This window comes from Bos taurus, chromosome 6 (genome assembly GCF_002263795.3).
Source record: "Bos taurus isolate L1 Dominette 01449 registration number 42190680 breed Hereford chromosome 6, ARS-UCD2.0, whole genome shotgun sequence".
NCBI lineage: Eukaryota > Metazoa > Chordata > Mammalia > Artiodactyla > Bovidae > Bos > Bos taurus.
In genome coordinates, this window is record NC_037333.1 from 85,958,220 (window position 1) to 85,983,073 (window position 24,854).

At 38.5% G+C, this 24,854-nt stretch overlaps 1 protein-coding gene and 1 long non-coding RNA gene across 2 annotated transcripts in view; one reads left to right on the top strand and one right to left on the bottom strand.

The window, feature by feature from the left end:
• LOC112447096 (uncharacterized) overlaps nt 1-24,651 on the bottom strand; it is a 42,815-nt gene extending 18,164 nt beyond the window's left edge. The window contains exon 1 of the long non-coding RNA XR_009494913.1: nt 22,628-24,651. This is a non-coding gene — a long non-coding RNA (uncharacterized lncRNA). The remainder of the gene's footprint in view (nt 1-22,627) is intronic.
• On the top strand, nt 9,861-21,168 carry AMBN (ameloblastin; the record flags this gene model as incomplete). Its single annotated transcript, NM_173988.2, is given in 10 exon segments — nt 9,861-9,960; nt 10,877-10,945; nt 12,868-12,918; nt 14,217-14,264; nt 14,864-14,974; nt 16,481-16,672; nt 17,690-17,728; nt 18,000-18,059; nt 18,155-18,199; nt 20,471-21,168. Coding segments are annotated over 10 exon segments (1,194 nt in total). The 3' UTR covers nt 21,020-21,168.
• Nucleotides 24,652-24,854: the final 203 nt, after the last annotated feature.

The window sequence follows — 24,854 nt, forward strand, 5'->3', positions numbered from 1 at the left end:
GTGGGTAACCATACCCTTCTCCCAGGGATCTTCCAGACCCAAGAATTGAACCTGCATCTCCCACATTGCAGGCAGATTTTTTTACAGTCTGAATCACCAGGTCCAGCCAGAATTGCCCCATAAAAATGCCATGTATGGTTTCTTCAACTATTTTGTAATATTTTTTAAGAATAGGAGCTTGACGTTTCCTCTGAAATCAGGAACAAGACGAGGGTGCCCACTCTTACCACTACTATTCAACTTAGCTTTGGAAGTCCTAGCCACAGCAATCAGAGAAGAAAAATAAATAAAAAGGATCCAGACTAGAAAAGAAGAAGTAAAACTCTCACTGCAGATGACATAATCCTCTACATAGAAAACCCTAAAGACACCACCAGAAAATTACTAGTGCTAATCAATGAACATAATAAAATCACAGGATATAAAATTAATACACAGATATCCCTTGCATTCCTATACACTAACAATGAAACAAACAGAAAAAGAAATTAAGGAAACAATCCCATTCACCATTGCAATGAAAAGAATAAAATACTTAGGAATGCTGCTAAGTCACATCAGTCGTGTCCGACTCTGTGAGACCCCATAGACGGCAGCCCACCAGGCTCCTCCATCCCTGGGATTCTCCAGGCAGGAACACTACACTGGAGTGGGTTGCCATTTCCTTCTCCAATACATGAAAGTGGAAAGTGACAGGGAAGTCGCTCAGTCGTGTCCGACTCTTATCGACCCCATGGACTGCAGCCTACCAGGCTCCTCCATCCATGGGATTTTCCAGGCAAGAGTACTGGAGTGGGGTGCCATTGCCTTCTCCTACTTAGGAATAAATTTACCTAAAGAAACAAAAGACCTATATATAGAAAACTATAAAACACTGATGAAAGAAATCAAAGATTATACAAATAGATGGAGAAATATACCATGTTCATGGATGGAAAGAATCAGTATAGTGAGTATACTACCCAAAGCAATCTATAGATTCAATGCAATCCCTATCAAGTTACCAATGGTATTTTTCACAGAACTAGAACAAATAATTTCATAATTTGTATGGAAACACAAAAACCTTGACTAGCCAAAGCAATCTTGAGAAAGAAGAATGGAATAGGAGGAATCAAACCTTCCTGACTTCAGAATATACACAAAGCTACAATCATCAAGACAGTATGGCAGTGGCTCAAAGACAGAAATACAGATCAATGGAACAAAATAGAAAGTCCAGAGATAAGTCCACGCATCTACAGACAACTTATCTTTGACAAAGGAGGCAAAAATATACAGTAGAGTAAAAACAGTCTCTTTAACAAGTGGTGCTGGGAAAACAGTCAACCACATGTAAAAGAATGAAACTAGAACACTTTCTAACACCATGCAAAAAAGTAAACTCAAACTGGATTAAACATCTAAATGTAACACCAGAAACTATAAAACTTTTAGAGGAAAGCACAGGCAGAACACTCTCTGACATTAATCACAGCAGGATCCTCTATGACTCATCTCCCAAAGTAATGGAAATAAAAACAAATATAAACAAATGGGACCTAATTAAACTTAAAAGCTTTTGTACAACAAAGGAATGTATAAGCAAGGTGAAAAGGCAACCTTCAGAATGGGAGAAAATAATAGCAAACAATTGATGAAGAATTAATCTCCAAAATATATAAGCAGCTCATGCAGCTCAATACCAGAAAAACAAACAACCCAATTAAAAAGTGGGCAAAAGAACTAAACAGACATTTCTCCAAAGAAGACATACAGGTGACTAATAAACACATGCAAAGATGCTCAACATCACTCATTATTAGAGAAGTGCAATTCAAAACTACAATGAGGCATCATCTCATGCCGGTCAGAATAGCCATCATCAAAAAGTCTACAGACAATAAATGCTGGAGAGGGTGTGGGGAAAAGGGAACCCTCTCAAACTGTTGGTGGGAATGCAAAGTAGTAGAGCCATTATGGAGAAAAATGTGAAGATTCCTTAAAAAACTGGGAATAGATCTGCCATATGACCCAGCAATCCCACTGCTGGGCACATACACTGAGGAAACCAGAACTGAGAGACACATGTACCCCTGTGTTCATTGAAGCAATGGTTACAACAGCTAGGACATGGAAGCAACTTATATGTCCATTGGCAGACGAATGGATAAGGAAGTTGTGGTACATATACACAATGGAATATTACTCAGTTATAACAAAGGAACACATTTGGGTCCATTCTAATGAGGTGGATGAAACTGGAGCCTATTATACAGAGTGAAGTAAGTCAGGAAGAAATAAGAATATTGTACATTAATGCAGATATATGGACTTTAGAAAGATGGTAATGAGGATCCTATGTGCAAGGCAGCAGAGACACAGATATAAAGAACAGACTTTTGGACTCTGTGGGAGAAGGTGAGGGTGAGATGATTTGAGAGAATAGCATTGAAACATGTATATTACCATATGAAAAATAGATTACCAGTGCAAGTTTGATGCATGAAGCAGGGCACTCAAAGCCAGTGCTCTGGAACAACCCAGAAGGATAGGGTAGGGAGGGAAATGGGAGGAAGGTTCAGGATGGGGGGACACATGTACACCTGCAGCTGATTCATGTCAATGTATAACAAAAATCATCACAATATTGTAAGATAATTATCCTCCAATTAAAATAAATTAATTAAAAAAAAAAAGAACAGGAGCTTGAGCATATCTCTCTACCATCATTAAATTTAATGATGGTCTGTTCATAGTGAGCTTCTATTAAATGCTCTTTAACAAGCTCAGCAGTTAAGCGACTAGCACTAGATATGTTTCCTGCCTTGCTTTCCAATTATCCACATCAGAGCCTTCTCCTGGGCAGAGTCAAAACAAATACCACCTCTACTGTAAAATTAAATCATGTTATCATGTAGGGTCAATGAATGAAGACCTGAAGTCATTCTGTATTGGCTAGTGATCAACTCATTTTTCTGAAAGTCCTTCTGAAGCAGGCTTATAATGGGTATAAACTGCCAGATAATAATCCAGAAAAGATACAAATGAAACACTGTTTTTAACATACAAAGCAAGTGGGTATGTTACTTGACAATTTGCCAACAACCACTGTACCCATTATCCATGGTTCTGTTATAAATTCCTTTGTTTCTAAAGGACTAATGACAAATTTGTTCATTGTCAGAGTTATCAATATGGAGCTTCGGAATCCACCATGTAAAGAAAGAGGGGCAGAAAATGAGTTCAACCTGATTCCAATAAGAATATATGAAGAATACTGTATGAGGAATTCCTATGAAATATAAAGCTTTTACATGGAAGAGATTTTAAAATATATTTTTAAATGTCTATCAAAAACTTTACATAAAACATGGAAAGAGATTAATTTATATGTTATATAAAATGCTTTATAATATGTGCTCATAATATATATAAAACATACACATTGATAAGAATGAGCAAAAATATGAACAATTTATAAAAATTAGAAATATAGTTAGAAAATAAATATGTGAGGAAAATATTTTGCCTTGATTTGATGTAAGTTTCATTATTTTTTGTCTCTCTCTCCTTTGAGTAAATAGCTGATAAATTCCCTACAGACAAGTATGTTGTGTTTACTTCTCTGTATTTGAAGTGGTTGATTTGTCCATGTCATTGGCACAGTGCATAAGAGCAGGTGTGTGTGTCTTAAACTCTGGTTCCACCACTTACTTGATTGCCACTTCAGGTAATTTACTTCACTTCTTTTTTTTTTTACTTCACTTCTCTATAGATCAGCTTTATCATGAACAGAAAGGGAAGAATAGTATCTTCTTCACGAAGTCCTTGTAAGGATTAAATAAATTAATACATGTAAAACACTAAATTAACACCTCCCCATGGTAAATACTATTCCAAATATTGCCTCTTATGATGTTCATAGTGGGCTTCCCTGATAGCTCAGTTGGTAAAGAATCTGCCTGCAATGCAGGAGACCCCAGTTTGGTTCCTGGATCAGGAACATCCACGGCAGAAGGGATAGGCTACCCACTCCAGTATTCTTGGGCTTCCGTTGTGGCTCAGCTGGTAAAGAATCCACCTGCAATGCGGGCAACCTGGGTTCAATCCCTGGGTTGGGAAGATCCCCTGGAGAAGGAAAGGCTACCCACCCCAGTATTCTGGCCTGGAGAATTCCATGGACTGTATAGTCCATGGGGTCACAAAGAGTCGGACATGACTGAGGGACTTTTAACTTTCACTTTCAAGATGTTCATAGCACCAAAAGATGCAACATAGTAGAATGAGTGATTTCTATTCTAACAGGAATGTTTTTATGGTTGAAAGACATGAAAACCATATCCCAGAATTTAGAGGACCATTTGCTAAGTAAAATGTGAAGGATCTATGACAAACAGTCACCATGTAGTGCATGAACTACTGACAAATGACTGACAATTATTTAGAATTTAGAGAAGGGACTATCACAGAGGAATGGAATGGTGGGGGAAGGAGTCACTTAAGAGGTAAAAATTGAGTAGAACTTTAAAAACAAGTTGCAAAGAGGTAAGAAAAGAGTCTAGGCAAAAAGAAAGGTTCACTCAAAACCCAGGAAGAGAAAAACCATGGCAGAAGCCAGTGACTAAACAATTCTGGTTGGAATAGACAGTTGAAAGGACAATGTGTCAAAACAAAGCAAAAACCAAATTCCATATTTTGTCATATCGAATGTTCACACAAAATCATTTCTATACATTTTAATTAGTTGCTACAGTTTCCACTAGTGACTGGAATAACCACAGCCAAGGCCCAGAGTTAAATATGCAGCATATTTTCAGCATATATGTTTCTTTACTTCAAGAAGAACTCATGATCGTTGAACATTTCCTTCATCAGATGGTGTGCTGAGCTCTAAAGGGGCTTCCCACGTGGCACAATGGTGAAAAATCTGCCTGCCAATTCAGGAGATGCAAGAGATGTATGTTCAATCTTTAGATCCCTAGGTTGGGAAGATCCCCTGGAGTAGGAAATGACAGCCCACTCTAGTATTCTTGCCTGGAAAATTCCATAAATAGAGGAGCCTGACGGATTACCGTCTATAGGGTTGCAGAGTTGGACACAACTGAGCAAGCACACACACTGAGCACTATATTTGTTTCAGTATTCTATTTAAATTAAAAGAAATTCATGCTGTTCTATGCTAGACCATATTTCACAGATTAAATTATTATATGAAAATATTAAATATATTCGAGTTGAGTAGCTCACCCAGTGTCCACGATCATTGTCACAGAGGGAATTTAAACAGCTCTGCTCTCAGCTGCTATAATAACATCGTCCATAGGATCTTCTTTCATTAGATTTTTCTTGATAATTTTTTCTGCGGCATGTGTCCCCTCAGGTGCTCAGATTTTCTGTTATCCTGAGGCTTTTTATTTTTGCTGGGCTTTGGACATAGTTTTTTTAGTTGGGGCTCTGGTTGTTCTTTATATAGGTATTGTCTTGACCAACATTACGTAGTTTCCATCAGCTGCAGTAACTTCCTTAACACCTATAATCACTATCAGATTTGCATTCATATACTCACACTAATTTCCAGATGTTTTGTGGTTAAAACATTTTCCATAGCACGAATTATCATTATATGTACTAACTTTCCCAGTAACATAAGCCAAAAATAAAAAACTGTACTAGAGACAAATGAGACTAACTTCAACTGATTACAACAATCATTATCACTATACCCATAGTGGGAGATATGACTGGAAAGGTGAATTAAAATGTTAATTTGACTGTCTAGTAAAAGAGGGTGAATTTTACATTATAGCCTTAAGGATCCTTAAAAAGTTTTTGAGTGGGACAGGGAAATGCTGAAGTCAACATTTTAGGAAGAAAAACTTGATGTTGCTGTACAAGAAACTGAAGGAAAAAGAAACTAAAAGGCAAACATCTAGGAGACAATAACCCCAGGACTGAGTATGAAAAACATTTTTTAAAAAGGTAAAAGCAACATTACCTATATTACCTATATTGGATATTTGGCTTAAGAGTAAGACAGAACATATGAGTCCTACCAAAATGATGATCATGCTCATAAACTGACTGTAAAAGACACCATTTCCATGTTTAGCTGTCAACTAGGAAGCTTAATCCCATAGATTTAGCATCAACTTCCATACAGAGGAAATGACTTCCATCAGGTCCCTTCTCTACATCCTTGGAGCTCATGAACCTAACCGCCAATACTCCTCCACCTCTAACACACACACACACACACACACACACACACACGATATCTTCATGGTCCTATGTTTCATTGTAGTTTCTTCCACACGAAAGACAATCAACCCATTTATTGAGCACCCACTATAGCTGCTGTGAAAGAAAGTGAAAGTCACTCAGTCGTGTCCAACTCCTTGAGACCCCATGGACTAGACAGTCCATGGAATTCTCCAGGCCAGAATACTGGAGTGGGTAGCCTTTCCCTTCTCCAGGGGATCTTCCCAACCCAGGGATTGAACCCAGGTCTCCCTTATTGTGGGTGGATTCTTTACCAGCTGAGCCAAAAGGGAAGCCCAATAATACTGGAGTGGGTAACCTATCCCTTCTCCAGGGGATCTTCCTGACCCAGGAATTGAACCAGAGTCTCCTGCATTACAGACAGATTCTTTGTCAACTGAGCTACCAGGGAAGCCCACACAGCTGCCATATCTTGATCATATTGCCAAATCTTTGAACTAAGCCTATGGTAGGTAATAAATATTATCCCTACATTAGAGAAGAAAAAAGCAAAGGGGAACTAAAAAGCCTCTTGATGAGGGTGAAAGAGTAAAGTGAAAAAGCTGGCGTAAAACTCAACATTCGAAAAAAACTAAGATCGTGGCATCTGGTCCCATCAGTTCAGTTCAGTGAACTGAACTGAACTGATGGGACCAGATGCCACGATCTTAGTTTTTTTGAATTCAGTTCAGTCGCTCCATCATGTCCAACTCTTTGCCACCCCATGAATCACAGCACGCCAGGCCTCCCTGTCCATCACCAACTCCCGGAGTTCACTCAGACTCAGGTCCATCGAGTCAGTGATGCCATCCAGCCATCTCATCCTCTGTTGTCCACTTCTCCTCCTACCCTCAATCTTTCCCAGCATCAGAGTCTTTTCCAATGAGCCAACTCTTCGCATGAGGTGGCCAAAGTACTGGAGTTTCAACTTTAGCATCATTCCTTCCAAAGAAATCCCAGGGCTGATCTCCTTCAGAATGGACTGGTTGGATCTCCTTGCAGACCAAGGGACTCTCAAGAGTCTTCTCCAACACCACAGTTCAAAAGCATCAATTCTTCGGCGCTCAGCTTTCTTCACAGTCCAACTCTCACATCCATACATGACCACTGGGAAAACCATAGCTTTGACTAGACGGACCTTTGTTGACAAAGTAATGTCTCTGCTTTTGAATATGCTATCTAGGTTGGGCATAACTTTCCTTCCAAGGAGTAAGCATCTTTTAATTTCATGGCTGCAGTCACCATCTGCAGTGATTTCGGAACCCAAAAAAATAAAGTCTGACACTGTTTCCACCGTTTCCCCATTTATTTCCCATGAAGTGATGGGACCAGATGCCATGATCTTCGTTTTCTGAATGTTGAGCTTTAAGCCAACTTTTTCACTCTCCACTTTCACTTTCATCAAGAGGCTTTTGAGTTTCTCTTCACTTTCTGCCATAAGGGTGGTGTCATCTGCATATCTGAGGTTATTGATATTTCTCCTGGCAATCTTGATTCCAGCTTGTGCTTCTTCCAGCCCAGCATTTCTCATGATGTACTCTGCATATAAGTTAAATAAGCAGGGTGACAATATACAGCCCTGACGTACTCCTTTTCCTATTTGGAACCAGTCTGTTCTTCCATGTCCAGGTCTAACTGTTGCTTCCTAACCTGCATATAGGTTTCTCAAGAGGCAGGTCAGGTGGTCTGGTATTCCCATCTCACTTCATGGCAAATAGATGGGGAAAAAATGGAAACACTGACAGACTATTTTTTGGGCTCCAAAATCACTGCAGACGGTGACTGTAGTTATGAAATTAAAAGACACTTGCTCCTTTGAAGAAAAGCTATGATAAAGCTAGACAGCATATTACAAAGCAGAGATATCACTTTGCCAACAAAGGTTCATATGGTCAAAGCTATGGTTTTTACAGTAGTCATGTACAGATGTGAGATGTGGACCATAAAGAAGGCTGAGCACCAAAGAATTGATGCTTTTGAACTGTGGTGCTGGAGAAGACTCTTGAGATCCCTTGGAGATACCAAGGAAATCAAACCAGTCAATCCTAAAGGAAATCAGTCCTGAATATTCATTGGAAGGACTGATGCTGAAGCTAAAGATCCAATACTTTGGCCACCTGATGCAAAGATTCGACCCACTGGAAAAAACTCTGATGCTGGGAAAGACTGAGGGCAGGAGGAGAAGGAGGAGACTGAGGATGAGATGCTCAAAGGAATCAAAGGACATGAGTTTGAGCAAACTCCAGGAGATAATAAAGGACAGGGAAGCCAGGTATACTGTAGTCCATGGAGTGGCAGAGAGTCGGACATGACTGAGTGACTGAACAACAGAGGAAGAAAGTGGAGCTCAGAGAGATTAAGGGACTTGATCTAGCACCAGAGCTGGAATAACAGAGACCAAAAAAAAAAAGAAAACAACTTTCACTTCAAGAATATTCTGCTCTTTGTGAAACATATTCAGATTCTTACTTCTTTGCCTCCTAAAATCTCTCATCAATGGCGAATGGAGTTTTTCAGGCACATCTTCTTAGATAACATTATTTGATCCTGTTAGGCCTAACTTGGGTATGAAGAAATCTTTCTCCCAAAATACCAGCTTCCTCAACATTCCCTGTAATTGTCAAGATCTCTGCTTCCTTGAAGAGTGTGCTTACTCATCCTTTCTCAAGAAAGTAGTCCTAAATGCTTATCTCTACCACATCTGAAATCATACTTTTGGAAAGACAAGGAGGGGCAGAGAAATAGCAAAAGCAGCTAAAGTTCAATCCATATCTAAGACATTCTTATCTATTCACAGAGAAAATCCCATTCATGTTGATGTTGGCTGTTTACGTGACACAGATCTGACTTACTAACCTGGATGAATACTAAATGCCTGAAAATGGTTCTATCTAAAGAATGAACTGAGAGTAGTGCCCATGGACTCCATTGGTTCATGAGAATATCCTGATTTCTGTCCCTCTCCCTGCAATGACCAGGCACTAAAGGTTCACCTGAGGTGATTATTTCAGAGGGTCCAGCTGAAATTCTTTTGCAAAAGTTTGTCTATCTCTAGTCTATCATCTTCAGATACGAAAATATTTAGGAAACTCTGAGGAAAAAATCATAACATATTCATTATCCATCTAATGTTTTTATCCTCTCTTCCAGGCCCAGAAAGTTATTTCAGTGTTTCCTTCTAGAGTGTGTGTATGTTGAGGGGAAAGGAGAGGATTTACTTTCACCACAACAAATATGAAGGTGAAACTCTTGAGAATACTGGCACTGGGTCACTAGCTTTACCTGAAGATTAAAAACCTACATGAAACAGATAATGGTCTATTTTACATATATTTCCCCTAGCTCACCAAAATGATTGTCTTCAGAGTTTATGTTCATTATTCCTTCACTGTCTCCCCTGCAATCGAGTTCTCTGAATAAATACAGGGGTTGAGTTACAATTAAAAATAATGAGACTCCACTGGGCCAGTATCCTTGCATGAAATAAAAGGGTGCAGGCTAATTGCAGGAGCAGAGCTGTTATAGTTTTTTTTCCTCCCATTGAGCTTCACTTTGATTGGTGGATTGGCACTTTAAATAAAGGTTTCAGGTCTTCCCTGAATGAGAGATACAGAGTGAGTCCCAGGCACAGTCCAGAAAAAATTTTTAGTCTTCTTTTCTTAGAACTATCTTGGTTGGCATCGCAAGGCAATGAGAGCACAGTGCATGCCAGCATTGAAGGTAAAATGTGATTTTATGATTTCCATGTGATTCCTGCAAGTTCTTTTCTCCTATCTCCAGGCAGCTTTTATAAAGAGGTTTTATCTTCATTTGTCACCATAAGCTGAATAATAGCTTATGGTGAACCATTATTAGCATGTTCCCAAGAAGACATGCCTAATACCCTTTCAGCTAAGGGAAAAAGACTTGTCTTTCGACTTTTTTGTTATTTGTGATTATTAGTGACAGTATTAAATTTGGAAAGGTATAGAAAGTTGAGCAAATCTTCTGACTAGTCAGATTTCTGTTCGTGTAAATGTAAAGTGCCTTTTGAGTTCACAGAATAAATGAGAGATAATTCATTTTAGAAAGAGGAAAACTCTATTTAGAGGCATATTTTACACTAATATCAAAGGAAATTAAAATATTTAGTTCATTTTTATTTTTAAAAGATAATTTTTGGCATGGTTTCCTGGATAAGCTAAACATAGAATGGTATACCCTTTATACCCGCACATAAAGGTTTGTTATGAAATGACAGTTGGTTGTGTTACATTTTAAAATGTATTTCAAAATTTACTCTGGAAGCAAACAAAGTATAAAATTCTGTGACTCAAACTTTGTAGATGAACATTTCACATAGTGGAAGGGATTTTTTAATTCATAATATATTTTATGAAATGAAATTATAGAATATTCATGGAAGTGTTCCCACATGTTCATTTAGGTGGTAGCTTTGTTTAAAAAAATCATTTAGAAATTTTTAAATTCTTCCTCAATTCATTCTAAAAATTAGTTGTTTAGCAATATTTAGTTGTTTTGATTTTGAACCTAGTCGTTTGGAAAAGCAGAGATTTGGCTGATGGAAATATTGTCTTTAAACCATTCTGAGATAAAAATTCATCTGATTTGATTCTCCAATCCAACTCTGTTTCAGATCCCACTTTTCAAAATGAAGGACATGATACTGATCCTGTGCCTCCTGAAAATGAGTTCTGCAGTGCCGGTAAGTCAGTCCTCTGGGGGTACCCTCGTAGAGACATCACCAGACACGAGACAACACTGAAGGACCTAGCTGAGTGTCCACAAAGGGACTCATTGGGATTAATCCGGTAGTATCTTCCTATTGAGTGAAAAGTTATAGCTGCCTAGATGTCAGCCTTTACCATTCAAAAAGAAACTAAAAGTGAAAGTTGTAGATTCTCAGTCTATCTGATTCTTTGCAACCCCATGGACTATAGCCTGCAAGGTTCCTTTGTCCATGGAATTCTCCAGGAAAGAATATTTCAGTGGATTACCATTCCCTTCTCCAGGGGATCTTTCCTGGAGATGGAACCTGGGTCTCCTGCATTGCACACAGGCTCTTTATCACTAAGCCACAGGGAAAAGCCTTACCAACCAAAAGCAATAGCCAAATATGTAATTTTCCTATTCACAAAGATATTTTAAATATTCCAAAGACAACTCCTATTATTCAACTCAGAGTTATAAGATGTATGTGGTCTCCAATGATGTCACAGCACAGATTTATTATCAACTACCTGCTATCATTATGAAAGTGAAATGGAAAAAAGAAATTTCTCCAAAAAAGTAAGGTACATTTTCTTCTTCATTTTTAAAAGAACAATATTAGCCAAATTCCCGTGATTACAAAACTGAGCTAAGTAATTCCATTTGAAGCTAGCAATTACCAACAGATTTGCTTTATAGGGAGATATTGTGTGACCGAAAGCTTAAGTTTCTTAAATGAAAACATGCCATGGCAATGGAGCTAATTGTGTGTTAGAGTCCTGCACGTGGCACATTCTCTCATATACTTAGATGATTTCATACGAATACCATCCTTTGAGCACTGAACTACTCCCATCAATAGTATGTGATTCAGTTTACATGAAGACTTTATTCAGCTGCTACATGAATTTGGAAAACATTGACTAAGCACCTGCCATGAATCCAGCAACATGCTGGAATTGGAGACATGAAGATAAATGTGACGTGGTCTCTTGAGAACCCTGTAAGTGGCCTCAAATGAACTTTAAATATTTAAGTTTCTTGAGACAAAAGTTCTTTGGGTGTCTTAAACTATTTTGGAAAGGAGGGGTGGCAGTGAAAACTGATTACTAGGGTGAAAACCTCCATTCTACAGATAAAAAGTGTCTATGCCACTGCTCAGTGTGAATTTTAAATGAAAAAAGAAAACTGAAGTTGCCACCTTAGCTGACCTTTGTATGATACTGACACGGGGGTCACCTCAGCCACCAACCGTCAATCTAACACCTTGACACTCTTGGAACCTATGATGGTGCACAACTGTGTCAATCAGGTCCACTCCAAGAAAGTGGAGGATTTGCTTAGGATTGTCAACTGACTGCCTGCCCAATCAGATGTTCTTTTACTTCCCACTGGGGAAGATATCCTCTGTCTACATTCATGTAAATATTGTTCATTAATGCATGACTTAGATAAATAGAAGCAAAGTGTTCTTTGTCCTGTAGTTGAATATGTTCCTGTTACCTTATTTTCGTACTGGCCAAAAGAAGGGTCAACTCTCACATTCCCTAAAGTTCTGAACAATTTGCTCACCACACACACATATCACTCTTTTTGCCTACACAGCTAACTTTTTTCTCTTCTTGGAGTATTTGCTACACATTTATAGCTCCTTTCCTTCTATCCATTTGCAAAACTGAATTATTTGGAGAAATTTGCACCATGACTCACATGATGGGATTTTCCGTGTGTTAAAAAGTAAGAAAGTGGATAAAATATGTTTAGAAAAATGTTCCTGAAATTCTTGCTCACAGAGGAAAACTATGTACTTGTGTGTTTTTCTATTTTAAATGTGTAAGGAAGTGTCTCGTCATTAAAAAAAAAAGGGTGGTGAGTTTCTCTTGAAAGAGAACACCAATTATTCTTATTTCCATTTAGGCGTTTCCTCAGCAACCTGGGATACCAGGCATGGCTAGTTTGAGCCTTGAGGTATGTATTGTCAGAGTATTTACATACAATCATTACATTGGTTTGTTTCTGATAAGAGAGAAATACAAGGGCTGTTTCTCAGTTTGCTGAGCCAGAAGTCAGTGGTTGTCCTCCTGTGAAGTTCTAGAGAAGTTTATGACATTTATTAGAGCCTCACCTTATAATTTTACTGCAGTTTTAAATTTTTAGGCGTTTTGGGCTTTAGAACACCATCTGTATGCAAATCAAAGCAATACTAATATTTAATACTTAATACATTAATTAAAACACATTGTTCTGAATTCACAAATGGTTTATACTTAGTTCCTTCTCATTACAGTGTATGATAAAGTTCTGATGAGGAAAGTTTATCTTACAAAATTAATTGTATATGAGGTCTGTAAACAGCATTAACACTGTAAGATGCTACCTCCTGCATAGACTCTGTTTGTCTTATTGCAGTTCTTATAACTAATATATACTCTGCTTAGAAAATCCCAGCAAAATAGAAATGTTTCAGGTATCACAGTAAAAAGTATACACAGTTAAGAATAGAAAAATGTTTATGAGATTACAAATTTTTCACAAGGTCTTACAAAATTTATTTATATCATGACAGTCTAAGGGTAATCGATACTTGTATGTGCTAGCTTTTTTCACATGGAAGCCAGTTTCATTGAGTTACTTTTTTTCTTACTTTCTAGCTTAACCTCAACTCAAAGCCTTCTAAACCTCTCCCCAGGAAAAAATGAAACTGACTTCCTGTAGAATTGGCAGCATTCTTGACCATCTGTCTAGATACTTACCATTTTCCCCAGTATTTTTTATATTTATTATTCTGAGGGCTTTTTTTTTTAATTTGGGAAAGAGGTAGGGTTGTTTTGTTTTGATTTGCTTTAGTTTGTTTGCCTGTGTGTGTGCGTGTTTTTTTTCCAAATGTCTCTTTGGGCTGGATTTGTAAAAGGCAAAGTAAATTAAATGGGAGGAAAAGAGTCAATGAGACAATGCCTTCATGATTACATTGATATTTCAGTTGAATGGGCTATTTTTCCATGTTTCAATATGACCTGCACTTAAATATTATCTCTTTTAATTAATGATAAAAAGTAAGCTCACTATTTTAATAGCAATAATAACAACAATGGCAGAATCATGTTTAACATTTCCACTTTTTAGTGATGATTTGTGTCTCCTATCTTATTCAAATTGACCCACCCCAAACTTTGTCTTAATATTATAATATGTTGAAAAATCAATTGTGTCATACACAAAAGGAACATATGTGGCAAACACTAACTGAGTTTTCTTTTTCTTGATAGACAATGAGACAGTTGGGAAGCCTGCAGGGATTAAACCTGCTTTCTCAGGTAATCGTATTTTCAAATATTTCTTTTGTTTTGTTTTGTTGTTTTTAATTTTATTTATTTTAAAACTTTACATAATTGTATTAGTTTTGCCAAATATCAAAATGAATCCGCCACAGGTATACATGTGTTCCCCAAATATTTCTTATTGTAAATATTCATGGTATTTGTGGTAGTGATATTAGCAGCAGCATTGTAATTCATAAAATTTGTTTGTGAATAAACAATATCCTAACTACTAAAAGAGCAAAAAGGAACTGAAATAACCTACAACAAAATAAGGACCTAGAATGGGATAGGAGGAAAAAATAAAAATAATGTTGAATTTTCTTTAGTACAAAAAAAATTATTTTTTATATTATCATTTTTATTATACAGCCCAAAATATGAATGCTTCTTAAAAAGCAAAATCTCAAACAAGTTTATGGAAATATTGCAGACTGGCTCAGAATAGAAAGCAAATCTATTGGAAGACTTTATCCACATTAATGAATATCTCTCTTACTTTTGCTATTTCTGCACTTTCAGTGATCTTTTTAGAAAATGAAAACCAAGACAACACTGAAATATAATTATACAATTTTTTTCCTCCATGTCTTTAGTATTCAAGATTTGGCTTTGGGAAATCATTTAATTCTTTGTGGATGAATGGTCTTCTCCCACCACATTCCTCCTTCCCATGGATGAGACCAAGGGAACATGAAACTCAACAGGTAAGTTAGTTGCATCAACATGTCTGAAACTTCAAGCTTTAAAATAATCCTCTACTTGCTTTCTCTAAGTTGTCCTATACTAACCACAGACAGGTAACATTAATGAATACAAAAAAAAACCCAAGTAAAATAAATCAAAATCTATAACTGTTTTTAGACCTTAGGAAACTTTAAAATGAAATGGGGTCCAGAATTTCAACCCATTTTGTATATCTATTTCAAATGGGAAGTTATGGCTTCCAAAATAAAAGAGACCTATGTTAAAGATATGAACAGTAATAATAAATAAACTAGACTCAAAATGAAAGCAGGCTATATCCTGGAAAAATCTAATTTTAGTCAAGATTTCCTAAATACTAAAAGACACATTTAAAATGATGCCAAAGTCCTAGTTAAAACACCATGAGCCCTGTAGCAATTAATAAATATATTAATCAGTTAATTATTATTTATTTGGTGCCTAATAAATACATAAGCCAAACGATAGATTGGCTTTCACTCCACAGATTGGGAGTGAAAGTGAAGTCATTTAAGAATGGCTCTAATGTTTATGAAATTTCACATCAGATTAGGGGAAAAGACAAAACAACACATTACAAGGTGCTGAGTTGTGAGGTATAAGCAATGAATTAAGTGTAAGTACTAATGAAAGCCAGGAGTTTAGAGATGGGAAATGCTTGAAGAGGTAAATCAGAGTTCACACTGTGGTGAAACTTCTAAGCCACTTTGAAGTGGCTGCAACCAATTTAAAAATCATAGGGAACTATTCACAACAGGTCATTTCAAAGAGGAGCAACCAAGCATGGTTGCTTGAACAGGAAGCTTTGATTTCAGATGATTTTCCACAACAAACAGCATTACTGACCAAGCTACATTTAGTGGGACAGTAAATTATGTTAAGGGTGATTCTTTCTCCATATAATTATTTCCAAATTGAATTCATGATGCCAGAATTCAATTGATATTTTACTTGGTTATCTTTTCTCTTTCCAAAAAAATTTTATCATCTATCATGTGCCAGGAACTTAGAAGCTAGTTAAGTCCTGGAGCTATGAAGATAAATAAGACAGAGTATTCTGTATTAGTTGAATAAGGGATAAAGTCATGACATAAATCATTGTAATCCACTGAGAAGATGGTAACACAGAAATACACAGAGGCAGTTGGAGGAACCCAGAGGAGGAAATGGCTCATTCCACCCAGAAGTTCACATAGCTTCCCATCTACGTAAGCAGTGGTAGTCAGTCCCAGTGGAAGCAAAGGAGGTAGACACCTACCAGTCTTACCCAAATAACATTGCCTTTAAACAAATAGATGCTTTCTATGTAACACAACTTCACGGCAAGTCCCATAGACTCTCTTTCAAGTACAAAGTTCCCCAAGACCTTTCGCTTTAAAATTCTAGACCCCACAGTTCAGTGAGCCATCACTTCCTGACGCTCCTTTCAAATTTCTCTGCAGTATGAATATTCTTTGCCTGTGCATCCCCCACCTCTCCCATCGCAGCCATCCCTGCAGCCTCAACAGCCAGGACAGAAACCTTTCCTCCAGCCCACCGTTGTCACCTCCATGCAGAACGCAGTCCAGAAGGGCGTACCTCAGCCTCCGATTTACCAGGGACATCCGCCCTTGCAGCAAGCAGAGGGGCCGATGGTTGAACAGCAGGTGGCGCCATCAGAAAAGCCACCAACGACCGAGGTACCTCCTTTCTCTGAAGTCCTGTCAGGATCATCCATTAACTTAGTGAACGAAAACCGATTTGCAGAGCACATTTAAATACTCAGAGCTTTGGGTATAATGAACGAAAATACAAATATGTGTCCAAGCAATTGACATATTTGGGAGTAGAACATAGATATCCATTCCTGCCCTCTCCCATCTGAGATGGGGGGTATGGGTTCTAAAAGATCCTGTTCCTATAAAACTGGTCTCTTAGTTGCAAAAGTGAAAGCTTTCACTGAAAATAGGATAGTCCAGGAAGTCCAGGCTTCCTATCATCAAGCTCTTTTTCAGTGCTAGAAGACTGAGAAGAGGGATTGATCTCTCAGCAGTGCAAGCAGTACTGGTGCATTACTATTTCTGTGTCTGGTAGCTGCTGTTTGTAGTGTAGTCGTTAAGTCATGTCAGACTCTTTGCGACCCCAAGCACACCAGGCTTCCCTGTCTCATGGGGTGAGATACTCCTATTTGGTGGTAGAGAAGACAATCAGGCGAAAGTACTGTGTGATAAAATAGAGAAAAAAGCAATGGACAGAAAAGGAAGTTCCCATGTAACTAGTATGTTGCAGGCACTTAACATTCTCCAATATCATCCTGACTCCCATCCTATAAAGATAAATATAATCATCCTTTTTTAAAGAGAAAAAAACAGATACTGAGAAGTTATAAAATGTTCCCAGTATCACACAAAAATTAAGTGACAGGGCCAGGGTTCAAACCAACCTGGCAGGCTCTGATCCCAAAGTTCATTACTTTCTATGCTGCAAGACCAAATTTGTGACAGACATGTCACATCCCCCTGCTGTGCACTTGAGTCCTGTCAGGAAGGGGCAATTGTAATCTTGTAGGTTGTATCCTCCAAGCTGAAATGAAACTAAAAACATGGAAATTCACTTTAGATTGTTTATTTATGTAATCGTAAAAAGGATCAGAACCCTTTAAGTTCATTTTGTCTATTCTGATTGCTCAGTAATTTTAATATTTATCTGTAATGCAGCTACCAGGAATGGATTTTGCTGATCTACAAGATCCACCGGTAAGTACAAATCTCAATAAGATATTTTCTTGGGAAATACATCTCTATACTTTAAGGAAGAAGAGTAAAAAATTTTAATTGTCCCGTTTATTCATAAATATGAAGTATAATGGGTTGCTTTGTTTTCTTAAATATTAAACACTTAATATTTATCATAGTAATTCATCTGAAAATGTATTTCATATAACTCTGTAATGGGAAATGTCTGTAATGGGAGGTTTGCTGTGTTATAGCAAATATGAATTGCTTATTCTCTTTCTACCATTTAAAGATGTTTCCAATAGCCCATTTGATATCTCGGGGACCAATGCCACAAAATAAACCATCTCAGGTAAGTTTTTTTAACACCATTTCTCTGTTTGTAATTTATTTAAAAACTTCTCTCTTGGGAATGCATTATGTGATGATTATTGTATTTATATTTAGCTTTACCCAGGAATATTTTACGTGACCTATGGAGCAAATCAACTGGTAAGTCTTTATCCTATTTTAATTAAATGTTACCTTAGGAGATAATATTATAAAATCCAGGTCTCCAACAACAGATCCCATGTTTTCTGACTGCCGAAGTTAGCAACCGAAATGGCAAGGAGGCACAATTCCTATATGGATGATTCTGGCCAGGCATACAAACACACACACACACACAATGGCATTAAAGAAAAGGTAAATAAATTTTCTATCGGAATTATCCAAATTGGCTACATTTATTCAATAATGATTCATCTCTCCACTTTACTCCACCTCTGGACACAGCATTAATATTAAGGTTTGAGGAAAGACCAATTGACTTTTTTCTTGAGTATCTACAAAGATAATAGGAGTCAGCTGGTTCATAATATGATTCAGCGTTTCTTTTTGAACAGAACGCTCCTGCCAGACTTGGCATCATGAGCTCAGAAGAAATGGGGGTGAGTAATGTCTTCAAACTCTTCTTAAAACAGTGGCCAAGGGAGAACAGTCACAGATGACTGGCTGCAAGAGGCATTGGCCATGAGTGTAGCTGAATATACAACATGGGACTCAGGTTGTTCCACTCCAAAACCAAAAGCTGGATTCTGAAGCAGCATGCAAAGAATCATCACATTTCCCATATAACTGTTTCTGAGTGATGAGCATTCTTGCACATAGGATTTTGCCCCATTTCTTAAATGCACAGGAGCAATATCTCTTGAAAAGCCATCACTATTGAACAGCAAATGCTTCAAACCAAAAAAGAAACACACGGTTCATGAAGTTCCCCTTACTTCTCAGACCATTTAACCCCTCAAAACAACAAACTCAACAAAATAACAAATCGTTTAGAACTCAAAATTGAGAGATCAAAAATTAAAAAATTAACCAAATTTAAATTTTGATTATTGTAAAATTCCAAGTACATTAATGACTTAGGTCAAGTATATTCTTACTCTGTTATCATTATCCATGCATATTACAACTTTAAAATTTGAGATCAACAGACTCACAATTGGACTTTTTCTCTCAGAAATTTCTATGTTATATCTGTTAGAACACAAAACAAAACCATACTAAAGTAACAAACCATTATCAAATCACATCAAATTAATAAATACAGATCATATCAAATTAATAAATACACATTAGCATGCTATCACTAAAAGAAAATTCAAATCTCAAATTATTGAATGCCTTCTGTGAGTGAGACATGTAAAAAGACCCTCTGGAGATAAGTTAAATAAAATAAGGTTTCTGATCTCAAGGAGTTTACAGACTAATCAGTGGGAAAAATAGATACCAGAGCAGATAATGTGATAAAGGTCACAGCCCAGAGGTTCACAGTATCATCTCTGGAGGAGATGATGTGAAAATCTGAAAATGGAGAGCCATGAGAAGGTAAGAAGAAAAAGTACTGACTCTACATGACACAACATACGTAACTGACTCTACAAAACAGGTTGAAAATTCAAGTGACAATTTTCATTTTGTAATTTTATTTAACTTACTTATATTCTGCCTCAATCTTAAAAGATTTTCCTGTAGCTTATAAAAAAGACAATAAATATAACCCAAAAAACTGAAGATAGAATTTTAAAATGAGTCAAAATGAGAATACAGATATGTAAGTTATAAGGCCATGCACAACCATTGTAAGTAGCCCAAGATTTTGGTTCTGAAATGTTTTGCAACAAAGGGAAAAAAAGGAAACATGGTCAGTTCTAGAATTTTAACTGTCCACAGGAAGAAAATGTTACCATTTTTCCAGAGGAAGGAAGGAAGGAGGGGAAGAAGAATGAAAGAAGGAAGGAAGAAAAAATTTTAAAAGAAAAAATATTACATGGGGCTTTGCTTCATTAATTTGAGAGATACTGAGAAATGATATTGACAAGGTCCTCCAAAACTGCTCAACCAATTTAGGAATGGATCAGATTTATGTTTGTTTTACAATGGCATTGCACGTTTCAGCTGCTTATTGTCTTCTTAAAACTAAATTCAAACTACCTTTTGCCTGTAGACGTGGTTCTTCCCTACTTCCCTGCTTCTCTTCTTTCCTTTCAGCAAACATTCAAAGGGTCTTCATCTCCCTTTCAAAGAAGTGAGCGCCCCACTCAGAAAAATGCAGAAGTCAATTTAGTGAGAAATGTGCTTATGCAAAGCTGTCAGCCAATTCCCTGTTCCCTATCAGTTTTTTTTGTGGCTTCTCAGTGAATTTGACCAGGTATAATTGCATGGTATAGTTAACAGTATGTGACAATAGTGTCTTTGGTAAATGGTTTTTTCCAGGGAGGAAGAGGAGACCCCCTGGCCTATGGAGCCATATTCCCAGGATTTGGAGGCATGAGGCCCAGGCTTGGAGGGATGCCCCACAACCCAGACATGGGTGGGGACTTTACTCTGGAATTTGACTCCCCAGTCGCTGCAACCAAAGGCCCGGAGAAGGGAGAAGGAGGTGCACAAGACTCCCCTGTGCCAGAGGCCCACCTAGCCGATCCGGAAAGCCCAGCTCTCCTTTCAGAGCTAGCACCTGGTGCCCTAGAAGGGCTTCTTGCTAATCCTGAGGGCAATATTCCCAACCTGGCAAGGGGCCCTGCAGGGCGCAGCAGGGGATTCCTTAGGGGAGTCACCCCAGCAGCTGCCGACCCACTGATGACCCCTGGATTAGCTGAGGTTTATGAGACCTACGGTGCTGATGAGACCACAACTCTGGGTCTCCAGGAAGAAACGACTGTGGACTCCACAGCGACCCCTGACACTCAGCACACACTGATGCCAAGAAACAAGGCCCAGCAGCCCCAAATCAAGCATGATGCATGGCATTTCCAAGAGCCCTGAGAGTCTGGAGATATCGGCTACTTTCTGTATGCACAAGCTCCCCAGCTTTGTCCCCATAGCATATCTGTTTGCAAAAACACTTATTACCCTTCTGCAGCAAAGGCATTAAAAGTGCTAAGCACATATTAATAAATACAAGTGGCTAGAAATAGTGTAGGTCCCCTTCTTGCTTTCATTCTCTTATTGAAATAAAATGTGCCGCCTGTCTCTGTGATTTAGAAATACTATTAATAACATCAGAGCAAGTCAAAGGGTCTCTGCATTTGAAAATCACTGTTTCTTAGCTATCTTGGCATTACAGAATTTCTCCCGCTAGCATGACACTGTTATATCCAGGAAATGTGACACTACTTTGGAAATTTTTCTTTAAGCAAAGGCACATATTCTTAGAATTATAAGTTATTTCATTCAAACGTTATTAAATGGGGACTGGTCAACAATCCCTGACTGGTATTACTGGGTTTGGTTTACTGGATTTAAAATTCTCATTTGTAGAGTATTTTATTTAATCTAGTAAAAACATCTAGCCTATTTTAAATAAAGAATTTTTCTCACTGAAAATATCAGGAATTATACGCTTATTATTTACATATATTTAAATGGTTAAGAGAAGCATACTCATGCCCTGCCTTTGCTACTCTTTAACTCATTTTATTCAACTTGTTTTCCTTTCCTGGCAAGTTTATTGAGTATCTACTGATGCCCTCAGCACTGTGCTAGGGAACAGGGACACAGACAGCCCCTTCCTCTGAGCTTTCAACAGGGGTGATTGACAAGTAGACAAACAACCACAGTAATAACAAAAATCTGGTGGTTCAGATGGTAAAAAATCTGCCTGCAATGAGGGACACCCGGGATCGATTCCTGGGTGGGGAAGATTCCCTGGAGAAGGGAATGGCAACCCACTCCAGTATTCTTGCCTGGAGAATTCCACGGACAGAGGAGCCTGCCAGACTACAGTCCATGGGATCAAAAGAAATGGACACAACTGAGAGACTAACACACACACACACACACGCAATAACAAAAACAGCCACTCAAGGCCAAACTTGAGTACTTTACATGTATTATCTCTCAACAGCCCTGCAGACTAGATACCCCCAACCCCCAACACATATGAAAAGTGCTATAACAAGATCAAGTACAGAGTACCCGGAACCACAGAGATTAGGGCATCCTCAGGCTAAGGTTAGGAGTATGCGAGGGGCTGGGAGGGAATCACACAAGTTTTCTCAGAACAGTATTGAAAGCATCTGCAGAACGGGGCCTCCGAGAGGAAGAAACCCAAGAGTCATGTGGGCATCATGTGAGAATTAGCTCATTTCTGTGAAACATAATGTGGAAAAAAGGAACCCAGATAATGATCAGTACTTGTCAACAAAGCTAGGGTTGTATCAGCCAGGGCTACTTCTGTAAATCAAGAGGTTCCAAGGCCAGATCTGAAAAGTCACCTTACCCCTAAAAAGTAGCCTACTCCCTCATTCTCTCCATTTCCTCTCAAGATGCCCAGACCAGGCCTCAGAGTCTGTGCAACTCAGATTCCCCTCCATCTCTTGTGGAGATTTTGGAGAATAAGCCAAGGAAAAGAGCCCTGAGATGCCTCCTCACCTGGGCTATTTCAAGAGCCTTAACAGGACCATGCAGCCACTTCTTATATCCTCCCTCTCTTCAGGCAGAGCTCTTATTTCCTCCCTCTCTTCAGGTGAGCTAGGCTCACCCCCACTCCATGGGTTGAAGCTGAAGGAGAGATGCAGGGGATAAAAATTCAGTTTGTGTCCCATAGTGGCTCTGGCAAAAGTGCAAGGATAAGAGAATGACAGCCATGGTAGCCAGCAGACACCCACTGAGACCAACCTTAGCATTCCAGTCTCCTAGAAACCAATGCCATTAAAGACAGGTATGAGTTCAAACCTTGACATCACATCTATTATCTATGAGTCTTTGAAAGTGAGACTTTGTCTCTCTGCTCCTGTGTTTTCCTGTCCCTAAGGGAGTCAGAGTGCAACTCACCCCACAGGGTTGCTGTGAGAACCAAATGAAATAAAGTCCACAAACAAAATTGCCACATCATAGTAGTTTCCTTCTTTTCCTACTGATCCTTTTCATAAGGAGAACCTAACAAAACAGCTTCAGTAATAGTGGGTAAATGGAATATTCCCATGATCTGATGAAACTGTGCTGTTCCATTCACACTCCATACCTACCCCTTTTGTCCTTCTTTGGAATTCAGAGCAAGCATTTACAAGATCACATATGCTGGTTTCCCTGATAAATACTGTCATATAACAGGCTCAAAGTTGGTCTCTGCTATTGGCAGGTGGGCACTTAATTGTGTTAATAGTTAGATCAACTTTGACAAGGAGGATACCAGGTTTTTGATACCATACCACCATGGTCACTTCAAGCACCAGTCCATGAGCAAACACCAAGGTGGGTTCAATATACCCCACAGGAGGAGCCATCTTAATTACTGAGAATTTCCTCCACTATCACTCCCCTCCACTGGACATTTACCTAAGAAATAAATATCTTCCTACTATAGCCCATTCTAAAACATTTAAGTAGCCTGCCTTCTAGACATCCTTATTAGTAATTGTCCAGTTTTGTTCTTTCTGACTCCTTGAGCAGCTGACCAGTCTGGTGTTGACCCTGAGTTGGTATTGATCTATATCTCAAACCATTTGTCCTTCCACACATAAGAGACACCAGATATACTATTTGGAGTTCTGTCTACTCAGTGGGCTTGTGCGGTATTTACTGTACACTTCCAGCTGATGCTAGAGTACAAAAATCCATAAACCAGGCACACACTCCTTCCTATCCATTAATTGATCATATATACGTTAGTCATAATTGATTCTCCAAATTAGGACACTTTTGACAATGAAAAGTGGTGTCATGAATGATGAATAATGCAGACAACAGGTATAAACCAGTACTACCTAGGGCAAACCTGGATATCTGCTTATTCTAGTCATACAGAACTCCCCGTGAAACCAGATGTATGGATTGAGGGAAAGGCATCAAGTTATAAAGAGGAAGTATATGAAAGTCTGAACCTGTTGCTTGCACAAATTACTTGAGGCCTTCGAATCTGCTATAACCTGATTATTTTCATTTATTATGGATTACTTCTGTTTATACTGTTTTATGGTTCAACGGATCATAAACCGCCTAATTCAGGATGAGTAACTCAAATAGCATAATCACTTGGCATCCCCAAGTCAGCACATTGGGTCTATTAGGGTCCAGGAGCAAGGCAAGAACTTCTTTTCACAAAGAAAATCCTAAGGCTCCACGCTCTTATTCTCCTGTCAGGGCTTTTCAGAGGTCCCATAAAGCCTCAGATACTCCCATGGGCCCCTGAGTCATATGTCATAATGCACATGTGACACAGAAGCTTATGCTACTGTATGTACCCCTTTCTTGACCTAGTGCAGTTCACTCAGTCGTGTCCGACTCTTTGCGACCCCATGAATCACAGCACACAAGGCCTCCCCGTCCATCACCAACTCCCAGAGTTTACTCAAACTCATGTCCATCAGGTCAGTGATGCCATCCAGCCACCTCATCCTCTGTCACCCCCTCCTCCTGCCCCCAATCCCTCCCAGCATCAGGGTCTTTTCCAGTGAGTCAACTCTTCGCATGAGGTGGCCAAAGTATTGGAGTTTCAGCTTTAGCATCAGTCTTTCCAATGAACACCCAGGACTGATCTCCTTTAGGTTGGATCTCCTTGCAGTCCAAGGGACTATTTCCCTGATGGCTCAGACAGTAAAGCATCTGCCTACAATGCAGGAGACCGGAGTTCAATCCCTGGGTCGGGAAGATCTCCTGG